Source organism: Coregonus clupeaformis, chromosome 19 (genome assembly GCF_020615455.1).
Source record: "Coregonus clupeaformis isolate EN_2021a chromosome 19, ASM2061545v1, whole genome shotgun sequence".
Classification (NCBI taxonomy): Eukaryota; Metazoa; Chordata; class Actinopteri; order Salmoniformes; family Salmonidae; genus Coregonus; species Coregonus clupeaformis.
In genome coordinates, this window is record NC_059210.1 from 57,680,975 (window position 1) to 57,704,195 (window position 23,221).

At 41.7% G+C, this 23,221-nt stretch overlaps 1 protein-coding gene across 1 annotated transcript in view; it reads right to left on the minus strand.

The window, feature by feature from the left end:
• Positions 1 to 1,985: 1,985 nt before the first annotated feature.
• eps8l1a (eps8 like 1a) overlaps positions 1,986 to 23,221 on the minus strand; it is a 28,626-nt gene continuing 7,390 nt past the window's right edge. The window contains exons 5-15 of the mRNA XM_041864281.2: positions 21,949 to 22,037; positions 21,356 to 21,430; positions 19,962 to 20,110; positions 18,335 to 18,473; positions 18,161 to 18,216; positions 16,569 to 16,677; positions 16,066 to 16,206; positions 14,819 to 14,951; positions 5,742 to 5,907; positions 4,449 to 4,581; positions 1,986 to 2,253 (exon numbers count right to left, since the gene is read on the minus strand). Of these exons, the coding sequence (XP_041720215.2) occupies positions 2,167 to 2,253; positions 4,449 to 4,581; positions 5,742 to 5,907; positions 14,819 to 14,951; positions 16,066 to 16,206; positions 16,569 to 16,677; positions 18,161 to 18,216; positions 18,335 to 18,473; positions 19,962 to 20,110; positions 21,356 to 21,430; positions 21,949 to 22,037 (1,277 nt within the window). The 3' untranslated portion in view covers positions 1,986 to 2,166. The remainder of the gene's footprint in view (positions 2,254 to 4,448; positions 4,582 to 5,741; positions 5,908 to 14,818; positions 14,952 to 16,065; positions 16,207 to 16,568; positions 16,678 to 18,160; positions 18,217 to 18,334; positions 18,474 to 19,961; positions 20,111 to 21,355; positions 21,431 to 21,948; positions 22,038 to 23,221) is intronic.

Consider the following 23,221-nt stretch of genomic DNA (forward strand, 5'->3'; position numbering starts at 1 on the left):
AATAATTTGACCGTGATACCATTCCCTTTTACGTTTTACTTTGTAAAAAGCTGTTACAGGACTGTTTTATTTACTATAACTCTGTTACTAATCGCATGTATTGTAAGGTAAACTAAAACATGTTATGTGTTGCAGTAGGCCTTTAGAATAATGCAAAACATATCCTTGACTCTATCAAAGTCGATGAGCAAGGGGAAACAAACTATGACCTGCACAGCCGGCCAATCAAACTACACCTAAACCTAAACTAATTTCACACATAATAAGAGTTAGCCTATAGACAAGATTACATTGACAATAGTCTGATGAGTGACAATTTATCAGTTGTCAAACTGTACATGAAGAGATGGCTGCATCTTGTAATTGACAGATGCAGGGAAAGGAGCATCACTTTATCAAATCCTTCTTCAGAGTCACATGCAGGTAAAACTTTTTGATTTATATATAGTATCAGAAGGAACATATTTTGCAGATCCAAGAATAGCTGTGCTGTCCATATGTTCAGCACATGACCACTCCTGCGGCAGCATTGCTCTGGATACTAAGCAAAGACTAGTAACATAATACATGTAAAACTTGCTATTCTGTTTCCTTTTAAATACATTTTCTTATTTCCTAAATGTTTCTTTAGACCTGCCTAAACTAAATTATAATGGACTTCATTTTAATGGACTTGAACTAGTGGTTTTTCGTTTTTACTTATAGCCTAGAGTAACATAAACTAATGAACATGTCTTACTTATAGCCTAGAGTAACATAAACTAATGAACCCAACTTACTAATAGCCTAGAGTAACATAAACTGATGAAAATGCTATTATGTTCTTTGAAATACAAGTTTTTTAGTTTTCTAATGTTACCTAAGACCTTTATAAACACAACCAAAGTATTATTCTTCCGAAAGCATATATTAAATGTATTTATTAGACTGTTAAAATGTTGATGCATTATTGGCTGGAAGTGTTGAAAATTGGCTTTAGGCCTTCGTTTTTCACTAGGACTTTGTAGAATTATACAAAACATATCCTTTACTCTATCTAAACAAATAACTATCGTTGTTATATTTTTTCATGGATATATTTCCACAAATATTTCTTCATGCAATTAATCCTTTTACAATAGTTTATGCACTATTTATCAAGCCTTGGTTCTTATGTTTGACCACCTTGAGGGTTGATTTGCATCTGATACATATGCTAAATGGACTCCAGGAAACGTTCTCCATGTTCTCTAGTGGGTTCTTATAGGCTGAAAGGACAGGCGCTTCTAGTGTTAAGGAGCATGATATGTAACAAAATCAAATAAATATTATTTTAAAGGAGCAATAGTGTCTTGCAGCTTATGTGAGACAGAATAATAAGGCAAATCTAAATGGATAGTTTCCCCATGAAACACATAAAATGCTAATATTTGGGGATATTGACTTGGTTTTGACTATTGCCATCCTGTTTCTTTGATAAAAATGCTAAGAAGTTAGCATTTAGAGACTATGGCCAAGTAAACAAAACCAAAGCATGGATAGCTGTCTTGCCTTGTTCATAGACTGCTTACAGGGTAAAGGTGTCAGCATGCTTCAGTTTTCTGAACTCGTCTAGCCGCACTGAACGAGTGTGCATACTCCATTAAAAGACATTCACTTGAAAAACTAGACAAAAGCGGCAATAGTACTGTTTGTCCACTTTGAGACGCCGTAGCCAGTATACACTTCCTCAAAATAGTCAGAATTAATCTAAGATACTGTAACTCAAGAAATCTGTCATTAATTTTGAGATTTTTTCAGAGGAGATCTTAGTTGCGCAATTTTACATCTAACTAAGATTTTTGGTGCAGTATTTCTCAATGAATATTTTCCCGAACAGGCGAAGAAAACCTCACCGAAGTCCAAAACTAACAAAAATGTCACAAAATGTAATCATAATATATGCACAAGCTCTTCTGAACTGTTTCAGCTGGGAAGCATGTGGACGCCTTAAGGAAACCAAGTCATTTTGTAGTTTGGGTGAACTATCCCTTTAAAAGGTAAATCTCTGTATCAGAGTATCCATACAGACAATGTTAGTGAGTTTGTGTGTCCTCTTAATCAGTGACAGTGAAGTTATTGTGTTGGCGTCCATCAACTAGTGATATCTGTGTATCAGTGTTATACATGTGTATAGCTTGTTGTTGTTCACAGCCTCCTGCTCTCCAGCTGGAAGTCCACCTTCTGCTTCTGTTTCTCCATCATTGCCTCCAGCTCTGTGGATTTGCGGACATCCTAATAGAAATGGAGAAAGAAAGGAGGAAATACAGTCTGTTATGGAGCTAGTAGAGTTACTTTGCTAACGTTAGGGAGCTAGTAGAGTTACTTTGCTAACGTTAGGGAGCTGGTAGAGTTACTTTGCTAACGTTAGGGAGCTAGTAGAGTTACTTTGCTAATGTTAGGGAGCTAGTAGAGTTACTTTGCTAATGTTAGGGAGCTAGTAGAGTTACTTTGCTAATGTTAGGGAGCTAGTAGAGTTACTTTGCTAACGTTAGGGAGCTGGTAGAGTTACTTTGCTAACGTTAGGGAGCTAGTAGAGTTACTTTGCTAACGTTAGGGAGCTAGTAGAGTTACTTTGCTAATGTTAGGGAGCTGGTAGAGTTACTTTGCTAACGTTAGGGAGCTAGTAGAGTTACTTTGCTAATGTTATGGAGCTAGTAGAGTTACTTTGCTAACGTTAGGGAGCTAGTAGAGTTACTTTGCTAATGTTAGGGAGCTGGTAGAGTTACTTTGCTAACGTTAGGGAGCTAGTAGAGTTACTTTGCTAATGTTAGGGAGCTAGTAGAGTTACTTTGCTAACGTTAGGGAGCTAGTAGAGTTACTTTGCTAACGTTAGGGAGCTAGTAGAGTTACTTTGCTAACGTTAGGGAGCTAGTAGAGTTACTTTGCTAACGTTAGGGAGCTAGTAGAGTTACTTTGCTAACGTTAGGGAGCTAGTAGAGTTACTTTGCTAACGTTAGGGAGCTAGTAGAGTTACTTTGCTAACGTTAGGGAGCTAGTAGAGTTACTTTGCTAATGTTAGGGAGCTGGTAGAGTTACTTTGCTAACGTTAGCCTATGTTGTCTGTAGCAAAGTACAAGTCACTACTGGTTGGTGAAATTATGAAATGTGAGTGAACTACTCTGACTTTCAGTGAGACAGTATGTGATGTGATATTGTAGTGAACTCAGGGGGTAGTCCAGACTGGGACTCCAACCCAAGTCCAGCGACTGTCAAGCCAACACCTAGCGACCTCGTCAAGAGGTTTCGGACCTCTTGGTGTAACGGTCATTACCCCCTTCCTTCTGGAGAGTGTGTCCCCACGCTTCTCTTTACCAAGTCCCTCATGAGTACACGCGTCTCTGATGGAGACGCCTTCCTTGCGCCATCCCCCTGCTGACATGTAGTCCCAGCCCCAGTGGTAGCCCTAACCGGGACTCAAACCCTGGTCCAGCAACTGTCAAGCCAACGCCCTAACCATTACACCAAGAGTTCCGAACCTCTTGACCAAGTTTTCTAGGTGTTGGGTTAAGGTCCCTACAATATATTGGTTAGATTCAGAACTGGAACATTACTCCCTTCACTCCCTTCATTCAATAAAACAGAAAGTCATTTTAACATAACTAACGTTTTAAACAACCTTGTCCATCCAACAATATATTGTATGAGATTCATGTGTCACTCACCACCTTCCGGAGACACTTGAAACCCCACCTCTTTAAGGAATGCCTGGGATAGGATAAAAGTAATCCTTCTACCCTCCCCCTACCCCCCGACGAAAATGTAAATGTAATGTGTGCACACATCTAACACAAGTCCATCATTAGAAGTATTGCTGCATCTGCACCCAGAAACTCCCAGAGACTCCCTGTAGTCACACAGAATAGGGAAGAGGAGAGAGAGGGAGAGAAGGAGAGAGGGAGAGAAGGAGAGAGGGAAGAGGAGAGAGAGGGAAGAGGAGAGAGAGGGAGAGAAGGAGAGAGAGAAGAGGAGAGAGAGGGAGAGAAGGAGAGAGGGAAGAGGATGGGAACCAAGGATCTATCTATAATGTGAGAGTTGTGTCAACCAGAAGAGAAGGAAGACAGAGGGAGAGGAGAAATAAGAGTACTGAGGAAGTGATGTGTTTTGATACAACACTATAAGTCAGGAGATGTGATGAGAATAGGGTTGAATCGGGGAAAGAATGGGGTGAGAATGGGGTGAGAATGGTGCGTAAATCAGGTGAGAATGGGGTTGCCAGTCAATAGGGTTGCCAGTAAATGGGGTTGCCAGTCAATGGGGTTACCAGTCAATGGGGTTACCAGTCAATGGGGTTGCCAGTGTATGGGGTTACCAGTCAATGGGGCTTCAAGTCAATGGGGTTGCCAGTCAATGGGGTTGTCAGTCAATGTGGTTGCTAGTTAATGGGGTTGCCAATCAATAGGGTGACCAGTCAATGGGGTTGCTTGTACCTCCAGTAAAGCCTTCTGCACCATCATCTGGCTGTACACTCTGGCACCCTCCTCTGGTGAAAACATACGCAGGTCCTCTTTACTCAGGGCAAAGAGCTCAGCACCAGTGAGTCTCCCCAGCAGTGTAACTGTCCTGAATGGAGAGAGAGATAGGGCAGAGTAAGGTGGTTAGAAGTGTTACTGTCCTGAATAGAGAGAGAGAGAGATATGGCAGAGTAAGGTGGTCAGAAGTGTTACTGTCCTGAATAGAGAGAGAGAGATAGGGCAGAGTAAGGTGGTCAGAAGTGTTACTGTCCTGAATAGAGAGAGAGAGATAGGGCAGAGTAAGGTGGTCAGAAGTGTTACTGTCCTGAATAGAGAGAGAGAGATAGGGCAGAGTAAGGTGGTCAGAAGTGTTACTTTCCTGAATAGAGAGAGAGAGATAGGGCAGAGTAAGGTGGTCAGAAGTGTTACTGTCCTGAATAGAGAGAGAGAGATAGGGCAGAGTAAGGTGGTCAGAAGTGTTACTGTCCTGAATAGAGAGAGAGATAGGGCAGAGTAAGGTGGTCAGAAGTGTTACTGTCCTGAATAGAGAGAGAGAGATAGGGCAGAGTAAGGTGGTCAGAAGTGTTACTGTCCTGAATAGAGAGAGAGAGATAGGGCAGAGTAAGGTGGTCAGAAGTGTTACTGTCCTGAATAGAGAGAGAGAGATAGGGCAGAGTAAGGTGGTCAGAAGTGTTACTTTCCTGAATAGAGAGAGAGAGATAGGGCAGAGTAAGGTGGTCAGAAGTGTTACTGTCCTGAATAGAGAGAGAGAGATAGGGCAGAGTAAGGTGGTCAGAAGTGTTACTGTCCTGAATAGAGAGAGAGATAGGGCAGAGTAAGGTGGTCAGAAGTGTTACTGTCCTGAATAGAGAGAGAGAGAGATAGGGCAGAGTAAGGTGGTCAGAAGTGTTACTGTCCTGAATAGAGAGGGAGAGATAGGGCAGAGTAAGGTGGTCAGAAGTGTTACTGTCCTGAATAGAGAGAGAGAGATAGGGCAGAGTAAGGTGGTCAGAAGTGTTACTGTCCTGAATAGAGAGAGAGAGATAGGGCAGAGTAAGGTGGTCAGAAGTGTTACTGTCCTGAATAGAGAGAGAGAGATAGGGCCGAGTAAGGTGGTCAGAAGTGTTACTGTCCTGAATAGAGAGAGAGAGATAGGGCAGAGTAAGGCAAGGTGGTCTTCATAATGGCCATGCTAGAAAGGATAGACATAAGTATAGTGTATATGAAGTATACTGTAGTTGACTGAACTAGCTCCACTACACCACTCACGGCTCAGTGAAGCCCTTCCCTCTCAGCCAGCCCTCTACCTCAGCAGGAGGGGACTGGTAGTCCAGGGGGGCCGAGGTGTCTGTGGTGCGGGGGATCACCAGGGGACGGATGGACCCCGCCCTGCTGTTGGCCAGCTGCTGGAGGAGCTCATCATTCACCATGAAGCCTGGGGTCACACAGGGGTCACACACACACACACACACACACACACATTGACTACACAGCTTTAGGTTTAGGCATCACATTGACTACATTGACTTGGATTACACAGCTTTAGGGTTAGGCATTACATTGCCTTTACATTGTAGTCATTGAAGCCCTTTTATCCAGAGGGATCTAGAGTGGGTATATATTATCAGGATACAGTACATGCAGGTATAACACAACCACTAAACCTTTAGAAGTACCCAGACAGTCTGCAGTGCTATGAACAGAAAACACAGAGAGTGCCTGATAAGAGGAGTGCTAGTGTGGATCACAAATGGCACCCTATTCCCTTTATAGTGCACTATTTTTGGTATTGAATGGTAATAAAATGAGTAGTACACTATATAGGGAATAGGGTGCCATTGTGGACTATCCTGGTATGATTGTTAAAACGGCCACACATTCAGATTTAGTATTTCCCTATCCAACCCTAGTTTGTCCCTTTAGAATGTCTGACAGCTCATCATTCAATCACCCCTACGTTTCTACCCAATCAGAGATATTCTCTTCCACCTGCTAGTTGTAAGTCCCGCCTCCAGCCAGCGAGTTGTAGTGATGGAAAGTTTGGCTCTTTTTACTGACTCTGATCTTTTAGACTCATTCAGTCAAAAGAACAAATCTTTCAACTAATTTCGTTCATTTGAGTCAGTAATGCCCAAAGCATGCAGGAACCCCCTACCAGCGAACGATGAACTGAAAACTCAAAAGAGTAATGATTCTACAAGCCTCTCTCGTTCACATGTCATTCACCATAAGGGGCTCATTGGAGCTGTGTGACTGAGACATGTCAAAGGTTTAAACCATCTACATTTATTGACTGCCAGGCATACAAATAAAAACATGATTGATCCATTTGAAACAAGGTCTAGTTGTGGCTGCAACCAGACTAGATTGTGAACAACTCTTGGACTAGATTGTGAACTACTCTTGGCGGAATGCATTGCTTGACTGTCTTGAGGGTGATAAGCACAATGTGGTTCATAAACTGCAGCCCCCCAAAAGTTTTGGTTTGTTGAGCAGAGGCTGTATATGTTTTGGTTCTACAAAGCTGTGTCCATCATACCATTCAATAATCAATTATTTACCTTCATTCTTGCACCATGAGATCAATGATCAGTTCTAAACATGTATTTTTCTTCTCTATACTCATGATCTATTTCCCTGCGACATATGCCAGACAGTTGGTGGTCGGAGTACGTCTCTGGAGCCGCTGAGCACTCATTGTGGTCAGCACTAGCAGGCCAAACGAAATAGATCAGCTTAATATTGCAGATAGATTGTAACTTCCATCAATGTAATTTTCTGCATCACTTCCAATCCCCCATGTTTTTTATATATATACTCCCCTTTATTACTTTTCAACCCCGCCATCCTTTCCCTACTTGGGGTAAATTAGTGAACAACAATGCTTAGGCCTCTACTTCCAGCTTATACTTACTATCTACATTTTATGGACACAGTCAATTTTACAATAATTCTATTTTATTTGTTTTTGCTCCTGAACTTCTTCTACTCTCAACCTCTCCGATCATTTTCATGATGTCCATCCGGTTTGCTTCTATATGCCATATCTTTCTAACTGTGCTCTTTCCCAAAAGCTCCCAACATACAACCTATATACTTATTATGGACACAGTATGCTTACATTATTAGTTATCTTGTTAATATTTGTTGTTATTTGTTATTAGTCCCATCCTTCAACTCCATTCAACACCTCCCATCTATCTCTTAACACCATCCATATAGGATTTCTATTTGCCATATATATTTCAACTGTACTGTGATGTTTTACAAAAGTTCTGAATCTTTCTATTCTCATTGCTTCTACAGATTGTGAATTAAAAATAAATAATTTTGCTAAAAGTATTATTATATTATTGATCGATTGACTATGACTTTTCAGATCACCCAGTAATGCTATCTGCAAGGTTAGCTCCAGGTAAATTTTGCAATCCTTTAGCCATTCCTGGACTTTTGTCCAAAAACAAGCTAGAAATGGACAGAACCAAAACAAATGATCTAATGATTCTGTCTCTTCACAGCAAAATCTGCAGAGCTGGGAAGATTGTATCCCCCATATAAATAACATTCTATTGTTAAAATAACTAATTGTTAGTGAACTGCACATCAATACTGAGTTGTGGTGGAGACAGAGAACAGTTTGTTATATCAGTTACATTATGTCTAGAAGACAGAGAACAGACAGTTTGTTATATCAGTTACATTATGTCTAGAAGACAGAGAACAGACAGTTTGTTATATCAGTTACATTATGTCTAGAAGACAGAGAACAGACAGTTTGTTATATCAGTTACATTATGTCTAGAAGACAGAGAACAGACAGTTTGTTATATCAGTTACATTATGTCTAGAAGACAGAGAACAGACAGTTTGTTATATCAGTTACATTATGTCTAGAAGACAGAGAACAGACAGTTTGTTATATCAGTTACATTATGTCTAGAAGACAGAGAACAGACAGTTTGTTATATCAGTTACATTATGTCTAGAAGACAGAGAACAGACAGTTTGTTATAGCAGTTACATTATGTCTAGAAGACAGAGAACAGACAGTTTGTTATAGCAGTTACATTATGTCTAGAAGACAGAGAACAGACAGTTTGTTATAGCAGTTACATTATGTCTAGAAGACAGTCATATCTTTGTTATAGCAGTTACATTATGAAAAACAGCTTCTATCTCAAGGCCATCAGACTGTTAAATAGCCATCACTAGCACATTAGAGGCTGCTGCCTACTGAAATCACTGGCCACTTTAAGAAATGGAACACTAGTTACTTTAATAATGTTTACAGTCACTTTAATCATGTTTACATATCTTGCACTACTCATCTCATATGTACAGGTAAAAGTCAGTAAATTAGAATATTTTGAAAAACTTGATTTATTTCAGTAATTGCATTCAAAAGGTGTAACTTGTACATTATATTTATTCATTGCACACAGACTGATGCATTCAAATGTTTATTTCATTTAATTTTGATGATTTGAAGTGGCAACAAATGAAAATCCAAAATTCCGTGTGTCACAAAATTAGAATATTGTGTAAGGGTTACATTTTGAAGACACCTGGTGCCACAAACTAATCAGCTGATTAACTCAAAACACCTGCAAAGGGCTTTAAATGGTCTCTCAGTCCAGTTCTGAAGCCTACACAAACATGGGGGAAGACTTCAGATTTGACAGCTGTCCAAAAGGCGACCATCGACACATTGCACAAGGAGGGAAAGACACAAAAGGTTATTGCAGAAGAGGCTGGCTGTTCTCAGAGCTCTGTGTCCAAACACATTAATAGAGAGGCAAAGGGAAGGAAAAACTGTGGTCAGAAAAAAGTGTACAAGCGATAGGGATCACCGCGCCCTAGTCAAGATTGTGAAAAAAACCCATTCAAAAATGTGGGGGAGATTCACAAGGAGTGGACAGCTGCTGGAGTCAGGGCTTCAAGATCCACCACCAAGAGACGCTTGAAAGACATGGGTTTCAACTGCCGCATACCTCGTGTCAAGCCACTGTTGACCAAGAAACAGCGCGAAAAGCGTCTCACCTGGGCTAAGGAAAAAAAGAGCTGGACTGCTGCTGAGTGGTCTAAAGTCATGTTTTCTGACGAAAGCAAATTTTGCATTTCCTTTGGAAATCGAGGTCCCAGAGTCTGGAGGAAGACAGGAGAGGCACAGGATCCACGTTGCCTGAAGTCTAGTGTAAAGTTTCCACCATCAGTGATGGTTTGGGGTGCCATGTCATCTGCTGGTGTCGGTCCACTCTGTTTCCTGAGATCCAGGGTCAACGCAGCCGTCTACCAGCAAGTTTTAGAGCACTTCATGCTTCCTGCTGCTGACCTGCTCTATGGAGATGGAGATTTCAGGTTCCAACAGGACTTGGCGCCTGCACACAGCGCAAAATCTACCCGTGCCTGGTTTACGGACCATGGTATTTCTGTTCTAAATTGGCCAGCCAACTCCCCTGACCTTAGCCCCATAGAAAATCTGTGGGGTATTGTGAAAAGGAAGATGCAGAATGCCAGACCCAACAACGCAGAAGAGTTGAAGGCCACTATCAGAGCAACCTGGGCTCTCATAACACCTGAGCAGTGCCAGAAACTCATCGACTCCATGCCACGCCGCATTAATGCAGTAATTGAGGCAAAAGGAGCTCCAACCAAGTATTGAGTATTGTACATGCTCATATTTTTCATTTTCATACTTTTCAGTTGGCCAACATTTCTAAAAAATCCCTTTTTTGTATTAGCCTTAAGTAATATTCTAATTTTGTGACACACGGAATTTTGGATTTTCATTTGTTGCCACTTCAAATCATCAAAATTAAATGAAATAAACATTTGAATGCATCAGTCTGTGTGCAATGAATAAATATAATGTACAAGTTACACCTTTTGAATGCAATTACTGAAATAAATCAAGTTTTTCAAAATATTCTAATTTACTGACTTTTACCTGTATATACTGCATTCTATTCTATAATATTCTACTGTATCTTAGTCCATGCCGCTCTGTCATTGCTTGTCCATGTATATTTTCTTAAATTCCATTCCTTACTAGTTTTGTGTGTATTAGGTACAGTGAGGGAAAAAAGTATTTGATCCCCTGCTGATTTTGTACGTTTGCCCACCTACAAAGACATGATCAGTCTATAATTGTAATGGCATTTTAATGAGGGAAATAAGTATTTGACCCCTCTGCAAAACATGACTTAGTACTTGGTGGCAAAACCCTTGTTGGCAATCACAGAGGTCAGATGTTTCTTGTAGTTGGCCACCAGGTTTGCACACATCTCAGGAGGGATTTTGTCCCACTCCTCTTTGCAGATCTTCTCCAAGTCATTAAGGTTTCGAGGCTGACGTTCGGCAACTCGAACCTTCAGCTCCCTCCACAGATTTTCTATGGGATTAAGGTCTGGAGACTGGCTAGGACACTCCAGGACCTTAATGTGCTTCTTCTTGAGCCACTCCTTCATTGCCTTGGCCGTGTGTTTTGGGTCATTGTCATGCTGGAATACCCATCCACGACCCATTTTCAATGCCCTGGCTGAGGGAAGGAGGTTCTCACCCAAGATTTGACGGTACATGGCCCCGTCCATCATCCCTTTGGTGCGGTGAAGTTGTCCTGTCCCCTTAGCAGAAAAACACCCCCAAAGCATAATGTTTCCACCTACATGTTTGACGGTGGGGATGGTGTTCTTGGGGTCATAGGCAGCATTCCTCCTCCTCCAAACACGGCGAGTTGAGTTGATGCCAAAGAGCTCGATTTTGGTCTCATCTGACCACAACACTTTCACCCAGTTCTCCTCTGAATCATTCAGATGTTCATTGGTAAACTTCAGATGGCCCTGTATATGTGCTTTCTTGAGCAGGGGGACCTTGTGGGCGCTGCAGGATTTCAGTCCTTCACGGCCTAGTGAGTTACCAATTGTTTTCTTGGTGACTATGGTCCCAGCTGCCTTGAGATCGTTGACAAGATCCTCCAGTGTAGTTCTGGGCTGATTCCTCACCGTTCTCATGATCATTGCAACTCTACGAGGTGAGATCTTGCATGGAGCCCCAGGCCGAGGGAGATTGACTGTTCTTTTGTGTTTCTTCCAACTGTTGTCACCTTCTCACCAAGCTGCTTGGCGATGGTCTTGTAGCCCATTCCAGGCTTGTGTAGGTCTACAATCTTGTCCGTGACATCCTTGGAGAGCTCTTTGGTCTTGACCATGGTGGAGAGTTTGGAATCTGATTGATTGATTGCTTCTGTGGACAGGTATCTTTTATACAGGTAACAAACTGAGATTAGGAGCACTCCCTTTAAGAGTGTGCTCCTAATCTCAGCTCGTTACCTGTATAAAAGACACCTGGGAGCCAGAAACTTTTCTGATTGAGAGGGGGTCAAATACTTATTTCCCTCATTAAAATGCAAATCAATTTATAAAATTTTTGACATGCGTTTTTCTGGATATTTTTGTTGTTATTCTGTCTCTCACTGTTCAAATAAACCTACCATTAAAATTATAGACTGATCATTTCTTTGTCAGTGGGCAAACGTACAAAATCAGCAGGGGATCAAATACTTTTTTCCCTCACTGTATATGTTGTGAAATTGTTAGATATTATTTGTTAGATATTACTGCACTGTCGGAGCTAGAAGCACAAGCATTTCGCTACACCCGCTATAACATCTGCTAAACATGTGTATGTGACAAATACAATTTGATTTGATTTGATTTACATTATGCCTATAAGACAGTCATATCTTTGTTATAGCAGTTACATTCTATACAGAGTTAGTATTATACTGTACAGCCTCCTCACTACTGCAGTAGCTTATTAGTCACGTATAGCATGTTGAGTTGGGTTAGTGAGTGCTCTACTCTAAAGCTTATTAGTCACGTATAGCATGTTGAGTTGGGTTAGTGAGGGCTCTACTCTAAAGCTTATTAGTCATGTATAGCATGTTGAGATGGGTTAGTGAGTGCTCTACTCTAAAGCTTATTAGTCATGTATAGCATGTTGAGTTGGGTTAGTGAGGGCTCTACTCTGTAGCTTATTAGTCATGTATAGCATGTTGAGTTGGGTTAGTGAGGGCTCTACTCTAAAGCTTATTAGTCATGTATAGCATGTTGAGATGGGTTAGTGAGTGCTCTACTCTAAAGCTTATTAGTCATGTATAGCATGTTGAGATGGGTTAGTGAGTGCTCTACTCTAAAGCTTATTAGTCATGTATAGCATGTTGAGTTGGGTTAGTGAGGGCTCTACTCTAAAGCTTATTAGTCATGTATAGCATGTTGAGTTGGGTTAGTGAGGGCTCTACTCTGTAGCTTATTAGTCATGTATAGCATGTTGAGTTGGGTTAGTGAGGGCTCTACTCTAAAGCTTATTAGTCATGTATAGCATGTTGAGATGGGTTAGTGAGTGCTCTACTCTAAAGCTTATTAGTCATGTATAGCATGTTGAGTTGGGTTAGTGAGGGCTCTACTCTGTAGCTTATTAGTCATGTGTAGCATGTTGAGTTGGGTTAGTGAGGGCTCTCACTCTGTCCACAATTACGGGGTTTGGTGAGGAAGTTTCTCTCTGTGCGGTGGTCACCTGTACTTGCGGGCCACATTATAGTTTACAGTCTATGTGAGCACGCTAGAGTTGTTTTATTGTAGCAGTGTATACACTACAGCTTTATTCTGTGTTATTGTAACAGTGAATAGACTACAGCTTTATTCTGTATTATTGTAACAGTGAATAGACTACAACGTTATTCTGTGTTATTGTAATAGTGTATAGACTACAGCTTTATTCTGTATTATTGTAATAGTGAATAGACTACAACTTTATTCTGTATTATTGTAACAGTGTATAGACTACATCTTTATTCTGCTGTTATTTATGTTATTCTATATAGCTTACTGTTCATCATTCAGTTAAGTCAAAGTCATCTTAGTATTGCATACTGTATAGTAATATATCTTAGTTGGATTATATTGTATGGATATTTCAGGTCTATCTGTGTATAGCCATACTCATTTTACATAGTATTGTGTTCTATAATATGTTCTCTATTTTCTACCCTTGTAGAACCACTACCTACAGTTATTCATTAAAGAACCATAACATATCTCCAGTGTGTTGGTTGATGGTGATGTGTGGACAAGTCAGTCAAGACAGTATCCACACTGCTCTAGTCAAGACAGCATCCATACTGCTTTAGTCAAGACAGCATCCATACTGCTCTAGCACGCAGCCTTGTGGCGATTCGGAACTCTGAAATAAATGGATTGATTGATTGATTTTGTTTTTTAAAAGCCTAAAGGCTTATTTCCATTGTGGTCCTCGGTGGAGCATTAACTAGATTCAGAGTGGTCCTAAACCAGGGAGCATAAACTAGGTTCAGAGTGGTCCTAAACCAGGGAGCATCAACTAGATTCAGAGTGGTCCTAAACCAGGGAACATCAACTAGATTCAGAGTTGTCCTAAACCAGGGAGCATTAACTAGGTTCAGAATGGTCCTAAACCAGGGAGCATTAACTAGATTCAGAGTGGTCCTAAACCAGGGAGCCTCAACTAGATTCAGAGTGGTCCTAAACCAGGGAGCCTCAACTAGATTCAGAGTGATCCTAAACCAGGGAGCATCAACTAGATTCAGAGTGGTCCTAAACCAGGGAGCATTAACTAGGTTCAGAATGGTCCTAAACCAGGGAGCATTAACTAGATTCAGAGTGGTCCTAAACCAGGGAGCATTAACTAGGTTCAGAATGGTCCTAAACCAGGGAGCATTAACTAGATTCAGAGTGGTCCTAAACCAGGGAGAATTAACTAGGTTCAGAATGGTCCTAAACCAGGGAGCATTAACTAGATTAAGAGTGGTCCTAAACCAGGGAGCATCAACTAGATTGTATTTTATGTCAAACAATAAAACATTAAATAATGTAAAAAAATTGAAGAAAACTTGGAGTGACAAATTGGGCCGTCAGCTGGGAAACCCTGTCATAATCTATTTACTTTTTATTCAACAGAGTGAGAGAGAGATGAAACGGACAGCGGAGGAGACCAGAGCTATGTATTTAGAGTGTCTGGGCAACTTTTTGAATTTTCAATATTGTTCTGATTCAAGACATTCAGTAAATATTCCTCATGTAATGTTAATGGGGAGCTAAAATGGCTGTCATAGAATGTTCTAGTGTCATGTAAATGCATCATAATGCAGAAACCTCAATGTCTTAACTCTCTAAATACATGGCTCTGGGAGGAGAGTGTGTCAAAGGGCAGAGGGAGGAATGTGTACCTATGCCGACAGCAGTAAATATGCATGTGACCTGGAGGTGGGTGGTGACGCTAACCACTACAGACCACCCAAACGACAGGCTTACCTTTGTCTCTGTCGCCCCCTGTCATGGTGGAGGGGAACATGCTTTGAGGACGGCGGGGCATGGCGGGGGGGTTTGCCCCTTCTGGGCTGAAAGGGGTGTAGGAGAAGTGCTTGGGAGGGGTGAAGGGCACCTTCTATCAAACAGAGACATGAACACACAGGGTAACTCGGATGAGTCGGTGAGTATGTGTCTATTATGCCCTGTTCAGATACAACAGCCGAGACAAGACAGTTTTATGCTGTTAGATTCTAAATAAACAGAGTAAAAACTCACGGATGACTGGTAAAGCTCAAACCAAGTTTATTGACCCACTGGGTCAACCAGCTGAAAGACAAAGACATGTTCCCACCAGCACAAGTATATATACCCCACTTTAGATGGAGTCTCCTCCTTTTCTCTAAACATTACATCTTTGTTGCTAGGCAGGAAGTTATGTGATGTGGGTAATAAACTATTCCTTCTCCCTTTATGTGACCTGACCTGACCTCGGCCCCCATTCCTCACTAATCCACAGCTATCCACCCTTATCAGTGACCACAACCATGTGATTCCCTTTTCCCTTACTTAGTAACTGTCCAAGCCCCTGGCTCTTATCCAACCTCCATTGACCCCACCATATACATTCCTCCTACATATAACCATTCACTTCTAGTGTATCAAGTATTTCAAATTACAACCCAACAACTGAAACCAGACTGTGGCCCTTCTCCTCTCTATAGGACACCTAATATCTAACAATAACATGTTCTGACAGCATGTAAACCTTCTGCCTTCTCCTCTCTCCCTCAGTAACATGAATAAGGATATTTCATATTTCAAGTTTAGAACCCATCAATGCCATTTTAGAACGAAATCAGCTTAAATCTACACATCCTAGTTTTAGAACGTCTCATGTCGGCTGCTGGAGTTTCCAAGATTCAACACATCAAATATTAGCTGAAGACGAAACGGATCCGTTTAGCCAATCAGAAAACAGTGTGCTGACATTCTGTGTTTAGCCAAGCAGCTAGCCAAGCAGACCACTAGCTAGCTAGCTGATATTTATCTGACAAGTGTGCCCTGTTGTGGGTGCATGTATTTCATGATACTTGTTTACTACAACAAGTGGGGACTTCATATCAAAGTTGTATCACATCATTGTAAAGAGGCACCGTTACTGTGGAAACAGTGTCAACCGTGTGTGTGTGTGTGTGTGTGTGTGTGTGTGTGTGTGTGTGTGTGTGTGTGTGTGTGTGTGTGTATATTACCTTAGACTGTCTGAGTACCACTGGGCTATCCCTATGGTTGTTGTTGAGGGCAGACAGAGGCTCCAGAATGTTGAAGGGAACAAACCCAACCTGGTCAAAGCGATTGCGGCACTTCCACCAACGCTTTGATGACTCAATCACCTAAACAAGAGAGGATTTGAATTAGGATGTTTATTTATGACATGGAATTTTGATTAACTTGTTGTTATAAATAATGTGTTCCCTCTGTGTGTTCTTGCCAATGTAAGATATACTGAATCAAGCAAATAAAGCTCACTGAATGGAATTGATTTGTGAGATCTTTTAAGTAAGCAGGACAATTCAATACATGTGAACTTCTGTCAATTATAGTTGAGAGACACAAGTAGACCCTATGGGCTCTGGTCAAAGGTAGTGCACTATATAGGGAGTAGGGTCCCGTTTGGGACTCAGACAGTATTTAACATGCAGTTCACACAGTATTATAGTGTTGTCATGTAATACAAATGTTCTAGAATAAAAACCTCCAGAGTTTCTCCCTGCAGTACGGAGAGTTCACTGCTGTTCCTGGCAACAAAGTCGTAGCTGCAGCTGAACATTCTCTCACCCTCAGGTGGAAGCTCACTGCCATCTCTGGAGGACAAACAGACAGTCCTAGGGTCAATCTCAATTATATCAGACAGTCCTAGGGTCAATCTCAATTATATCAGACAGTCCTAGGGTCAATCTCAATTATATCAGACAGTCCTAGGGTCAATCTCAATTATATCAGACAGTCCTAGGGTCAATCTCAATTATATCAGACAGTCCTAGGGTCAATCTCAATTATATCAGACAGTCCTAGGGTCAATCTCAGTTGTATCAGACAGTCCTAGGGTCAATCTCAATTGTATCAGACAGTCCTAGGGTCAATCTCAGTTTTATCAGACAGTCTTAGGGTCAATCTCAGTTGTATCAGACAGTCCTAGGGTCAGTCTCAGCTGTATCAGACAGTCCTAGGGTCAATCTCAGTTGTATCAGACAGTCTTAGGGTCAATCTCAGCTGTATCAGACAGTCCTAGGGTCTATCTCAGTTGTATCAGACAGTCTTAGGGTCAATCTCAGCTGTATCAGACAGTCTTAGGGTCAATCTCAGCTGTATCAGACAGTCCTAGGGTCTATCTCAGTTGTATCAGACAGTCTTAGGGTCAATCTCAGCTGTATCAGACAGTCCTAGGGTCTATCTCAGCTGTATCAGACAGTCCTAGGGTCAATCTCAGTTGTATCAGACAGTCTTAGGGTCAATCTCAGTTGTATCAGACAGTCCTAGGGTCAATCTCAGTTGTATCAGACAGTCCTAGGGTCAATCTCAGTTGTATCAGACAGTCCTAGGGTCAATCTCAGTTGTATCACACAGTCCTAGGGTCAATCTCAATTGTATCAAACAGTGCTATGGTCAATCTCAGTTGTATCAGACAGTCCTAGGGTCAATCTCAGTTGTATCACACAGTCCTAGGCTCAATCTCAATTGTATTTCCTCGATTCTTCATATCCAATCTCCTCGCCAACTTCTCAGGCGTTTTGGAGGAGAAGGCTGACAGTCACTCCTCATAATGGATTTAAGCATTGGATTGGTCTAAGCATTGGCTGGAGGGAGTTTCCAACATTGGTAAATCCATGATGGGGAATGTGCACATGAAGAGAAGGGTGGAGATTAACGAAACCCCCATTTAACTGTGATCAGTTGGTGTTGCCTGTAATCTCTCACACACAGATGTTGTTTCTTTGTAATATTGATGGTGTTTTGAAAAACAGTAGGACTGTTCATTACAGCATGGAATAAAGAGTTAATAACATGGTAGTAATGGAAACTAGTTTTAAAGACTTACTGTTTTACTAAATTAATGATGTATTATTAATAATTATATATATATTATATATTAAATATATTAATAATATACAGGTAACAACTTTTAAAAAACACACTGTTTTATGTGCACAGGAAGTTCTTGGATTCAAGCTCAAAAGGTGAAAGGTGCCATAATCAGTGGGGAAACTGTGTTTGCCCATGTTGTGAACTGTATGAATCAGTAAACAAAAAGTATCACAGCAGTTATTGGGGATCTCAGAAACATACGATTCGTCAGCGTGCTGGACTGAGCTGGGGCCTTCCTCTGCCTGATCAGGATGGTCCTAAATTAGGGAAGGAATAAGAAGGAATAATCAAATCAATTAAAATCAAATCCATTAAAAATCGAATTAGGGTGACACACAGTTCCACTGGCCAACGTTCCAGTAAGTATACCCCTACACTGTCTTGAAGAGCGTCCTGTTTGTGCTGTGACTTGATTGGGTCCTCCCAAAGTTGACCTTCTGGGTCAAAGGCCTCAGGCTGCCATCCATCCAGAAAGACAGGTGAGTATGGAGGAACAGACTCAACAAGCTGGGAGCTGGGAGAGAGAGAGAGGCAAAAGGTCAATTCCTGCCTTGAGCCTTGTCTATGGATGACAATGTGCAAATGAAATACACACGAACATACAGATGCCGTATCTTCATTTGATAATCCTGTTGTTGTACGAATTTTCCTGCACGGCAGGAAATGCAAACTTGTAGCGTATTCAAAGTTTCAAAAGGCTTCTAAAGTTTGTATTTAACTTTAACATTTTAGACTTGATTTGCCCTTACGAAAAATATATCAACCTCTACAAAGAATGTCCATTAATTATAATCCACATAACAATTCACATTTCCTGTTGCTGCAGGATTCTTTTTCTACTGTGTGAAACCGGCTCAAATTAAGATACGGCACCTGTACAGCAATAAGCACAGACATACTAAAATGCAGTTCATACACATACACAAACACACACACGCGCATGGCATGCATACACACACACAGACACACGCATGCACACACACACGCACACGCACACACACACACACACACACACACACACACACACACACACACACACACACACACACACACACACACACACACACACACACACACACACACACACACACACACACACATACACCAGTTTCCCCTGTAGTTCAGTTGGTAGAGCATGGTGCTTGTCACACCATGATAGTGGGTTCGATTCCCAGGACCACCCATACGTATGATGTATGCACGCATGACTGTAAGTCGATTTTGATAAAAGTGTCTGCTAAATGGCATATATTATATAACATGATTCTATTACCAGTGTAAGGTCCAGTTAGGCTCTAGCGAGGTCCAGAACATATATGATTCTATTACCAGTGTAAGGTCCAGTTAGGCCCTAGGGAGGTCCAGAACATATATGATTCTATTACCAGTGTAAGGTCCAGTTAGGCTCTAGCGAGGTCCAGAACATATATGATTCTATTACCAGTGTAAGGTCCAGTTAGGCCCTAGGGAGGTCCAGAACATATATGATTCTATTACCAGTGTAAGGTCCAGTTAGGCCCTAGGGAGGTCCAGAACATATATGATTCTATTACCAGTGTAAGGTCCAGTTAGGCCCTAGGGAGGTCCAGAACATATATGATTCTATTACCAGTGTAAGGTCCAGTTAGGCCCTAGGGAGGTCCAGAACATATATGATTCTATTACCAGTGTAAGGTCCAGTTAGGCCCTAGGGGAGATCCAGAACATATATGATTCTATTACCAGTGTAAGGTCCAGTTAGGCCCTAGGGAGGTCCAGAACATATATGATTCTATTACCAGTGTAAGGTCCAGTTAGGCCCTAGGGAGGTCCAGAACATATATGATTCTATTACCAGTGTAAGGTCCAGTTAGGCCCTAGGGAGATCCAGAACATATATGATTCTATTACCAGTGTAAGGTCCAGTTAGGCCCTAGGGAGGTCCAGAACATATATGATTCTATTACCAGTGTAAGGTCCAGTTAGGCCCTAGCGAGGTCCAGAACATATATGATTCTATTACCAGTGTAAGGTCCAGTTAGGCCCTAGGGAGGTCCAGTACTCCTTCTCTTCATCAGTCAGGTGCTTCTGCAGTAGAGACACAGCACCACTGGTCAGGGCTGGACTGACCACAGTCGCCCCCAACTCTGGCCCACCAGTAGTCTTCACCATCTGAGACGAGAGAGAGAGAGACATGGATCGACATCATACTTAATACTGATGCATCCATCCCTCCTTCTGTCCACCTGTGACAGACAGAGAGAGACAGACAGAGAGAGACAGACAGACAGACAGACAGAGACAGACACAGACAGACACAGACAGACAGAGACAGAGAGAGACAGACAGACAGATAATCATACAGTACCACAGATAGAACAATGAGCCAGATATTTCACCGGATGTATAAATGTGAAGCATCCACTTGGCGTTTCCACTCACTGAGGAAGTCCAGTGGCCGGCAGTGGGAGAAGATGGAGCAAGATGGATTTTGGCCGACATTTCTGCACATTTTCTCATCACAGAAACATTTGATCTCAATACAGTTTCTGTTCCCAAAACTATAATTTGTTACGAACAGAGTGGACTAAGTTTTGTAGACTTTACCATTTGCCAAAGTTTCTAAAATATGCGTTGTTTAGAAGGAGTCCAAAGGTGGATTGAGTTATTACACATGCGCACTTCACAGAGTAGGCATTCTCTAATGGAATTATGCAAATACATGCTAGAATGCGCCGATAGGATCTCGCTAGCTCGTGCTAGGCTCTGCCACCTCCTTGCTTGTTCTGCCCACTATGATTAATTGGCTCCCATTGGAAATTACAGGCTGTGGTCTATCTTGGGTTCGTTATAAAAATCTTTAGTATCAGTGCCCTTGTCCAGATAGTCTTGCTGGTTTGGTAGCCTGTGGCTGTGCTGATGAGGCGTGAACATCTAGCCTGATCCCAAGTCTGTTGGTACTGCATTGTCAGCGAAAAATAGAGTTGGCTATACAGAACACACAGATCTGGGACGAGGTTAGGAAATTCCTACCAGGCCCAGTGGACAGATCTGGGACCAGGCTAGTAAATTCCTACCTGGCCCAGTGGACAGATCTGGGATCAGTCTAGTAAATTCCTACCAGGCCCAGTGGACAGATCTGGGACCAGAGGACAAGTCTGGGACCAGGCTAGTAAATAACTACCAGGCCCAGTGGACAGGTCTGGGACCAGTGGACAGGTCTGGGATCAGTCTAGTAAATACCTACCAGGCCCAGTAGACAGATCTGGGATCAGTCTAGTAAATACCTACCAGGCCCAGTGGACAGGTCTGGGACCAGTGGACAGGTCTAGGACCAGGCTAGTAAATACCTACCAGGCCCAGTGGACAGGTCTGGGACCAGTGGACAGGTCTAGGACCAGGCTAGTAAATACCTACCAGGCCCAGTGGAATAAAGACGTGATGCAGCAGCTCCCCAGAAGAAGGCTCTGTGATGGATGACTTCAGGCGGTCCTGAAAGCAAAATAATATAATTATAATATATGCTATTTAGCAGATGCTTTTCTCCAAAGCAGCTTACAGTCATGCGTACATAGATCCGATGTACAGGTGGTCCTGGGAATGGAAGCCTGCCGTTGCCAGCACCATGCTCTACTAACTGAGCTATAGATACTAAAATGGAGGAAAGTACTGAGCTTCTTTTTTTTTAAGGGAAAACACACATCCAATCTATATTTTTATTACATGATAGGACAGATGTAGGAACAGATAGGGAGATAGACAGAGGGCAGACAGATGTAGGAACAGATTGGTAGATAGACAGAGAGCATAAAATATGTAAGGATGCTGGAACCCCGTCTCCAAGGGGACATGTGTTGTCCAGAGTCGAGAACGTTACCAATACCCCGGCGTATACTGAGGTGAGAACATTGGTAAGAAATTAGCCTTACATACGAAAGATTGATGGAGTGTGACAGAGAGGGACAATAGACAGAAACAAATGCCTCTGTTATTCCACCACATGGTCTCACCAGCAGACAGAAGGAGTACTTGACTTTCTGAAAAATGTCAACAAACTCCTCCTCAGGCGGAGGGCAGGCTTTCAGGGTCAGCAGATCATCTGCACACAAAACACAAAACAATCAACTACTATGATGGTGATTCAGAAATGAGATAACATGTGAGAATAGTACCCAGAACACAATCACAACTTTCTTCCTTTCACCAAACCATTCCTCCTATTCATCACTTCTTGAGGTGCCACTTCACAGTTCCACTGGCCAATGTTACAGTAAGTATACCTCTACACTGTCTTGAAGAGCGTCCTGTTTGTGCTGTGACTTGATTGGGTCCTGCGATTGCTACATACATTTTTTATTTAAATTAATTATATACACTACCGGTCAAAGGTTTTAGAACACCTACTCATTCAAGGGTTTTTCTTTATTTTTACTATTTTCTACATTGTTGAATAATAGTGAAGACATCAAAACTATGAAATAACACATATGGAATCATGTAGTAACCAATAAAGTGTTGAACAAATCAAATAGCCACCCTTTGCCTTGATGACAGTTTTGCACACTCTTGGCATTCTCTCAACCAGCTTCACCTGGAAGGCTTTTCCAACAGTCTTGAAGGAGTTCCCACATATGCTGAGCACTTGTTGCCTGCTTTTCCTTCACTCTGTGGTCCGACTCATCCCAAACCATCTCAATTTGGTTGAGGTCAAATCAAATCAAATCACATTTTATTAGTCACATACACATGTTTAGTAGATGTTATTGCGGGTGAAGCGAAATGCTTGTCAGGGGATTGTGGAGGCCAGGTCATCTGATGCAGCACTCCATCACTCTCCTTCTTGGTAAAATAGCCCTTACACAGCCTGGAGGTGTGTTGGGTCATTGTCCTGTTGAAAAACAAATGATAGTCCCACTAAGCCCAAACCAGATGGGATGGCGTATCGCTACAGAATGCTGTGGTAGCCATGCTGGTTAAGTATGCCTTGAATTCTAAATAAATCACAGAAATTCCACAAATTAATTTTTAAGAAGGCACACCTGTTAATTGAAATGCATTTCAGGTGAGTACCTCATGAAGCTGGTTGAGAGAATGCCAAGAATGTGCAAAGCTGTCATCAAGGAAAAGGGTGGCTATTTGAAGAATCTCAAGTATAACATATATTATGATTTGTTTAACACTATTTTGGTTACTACATGATTCCATATTAGTTATTTCATAGTTGTGAGGTCTTCACTATTATTCAACAATGTAGAAAATAGTAAAAATAAAGAAAAACCCTTG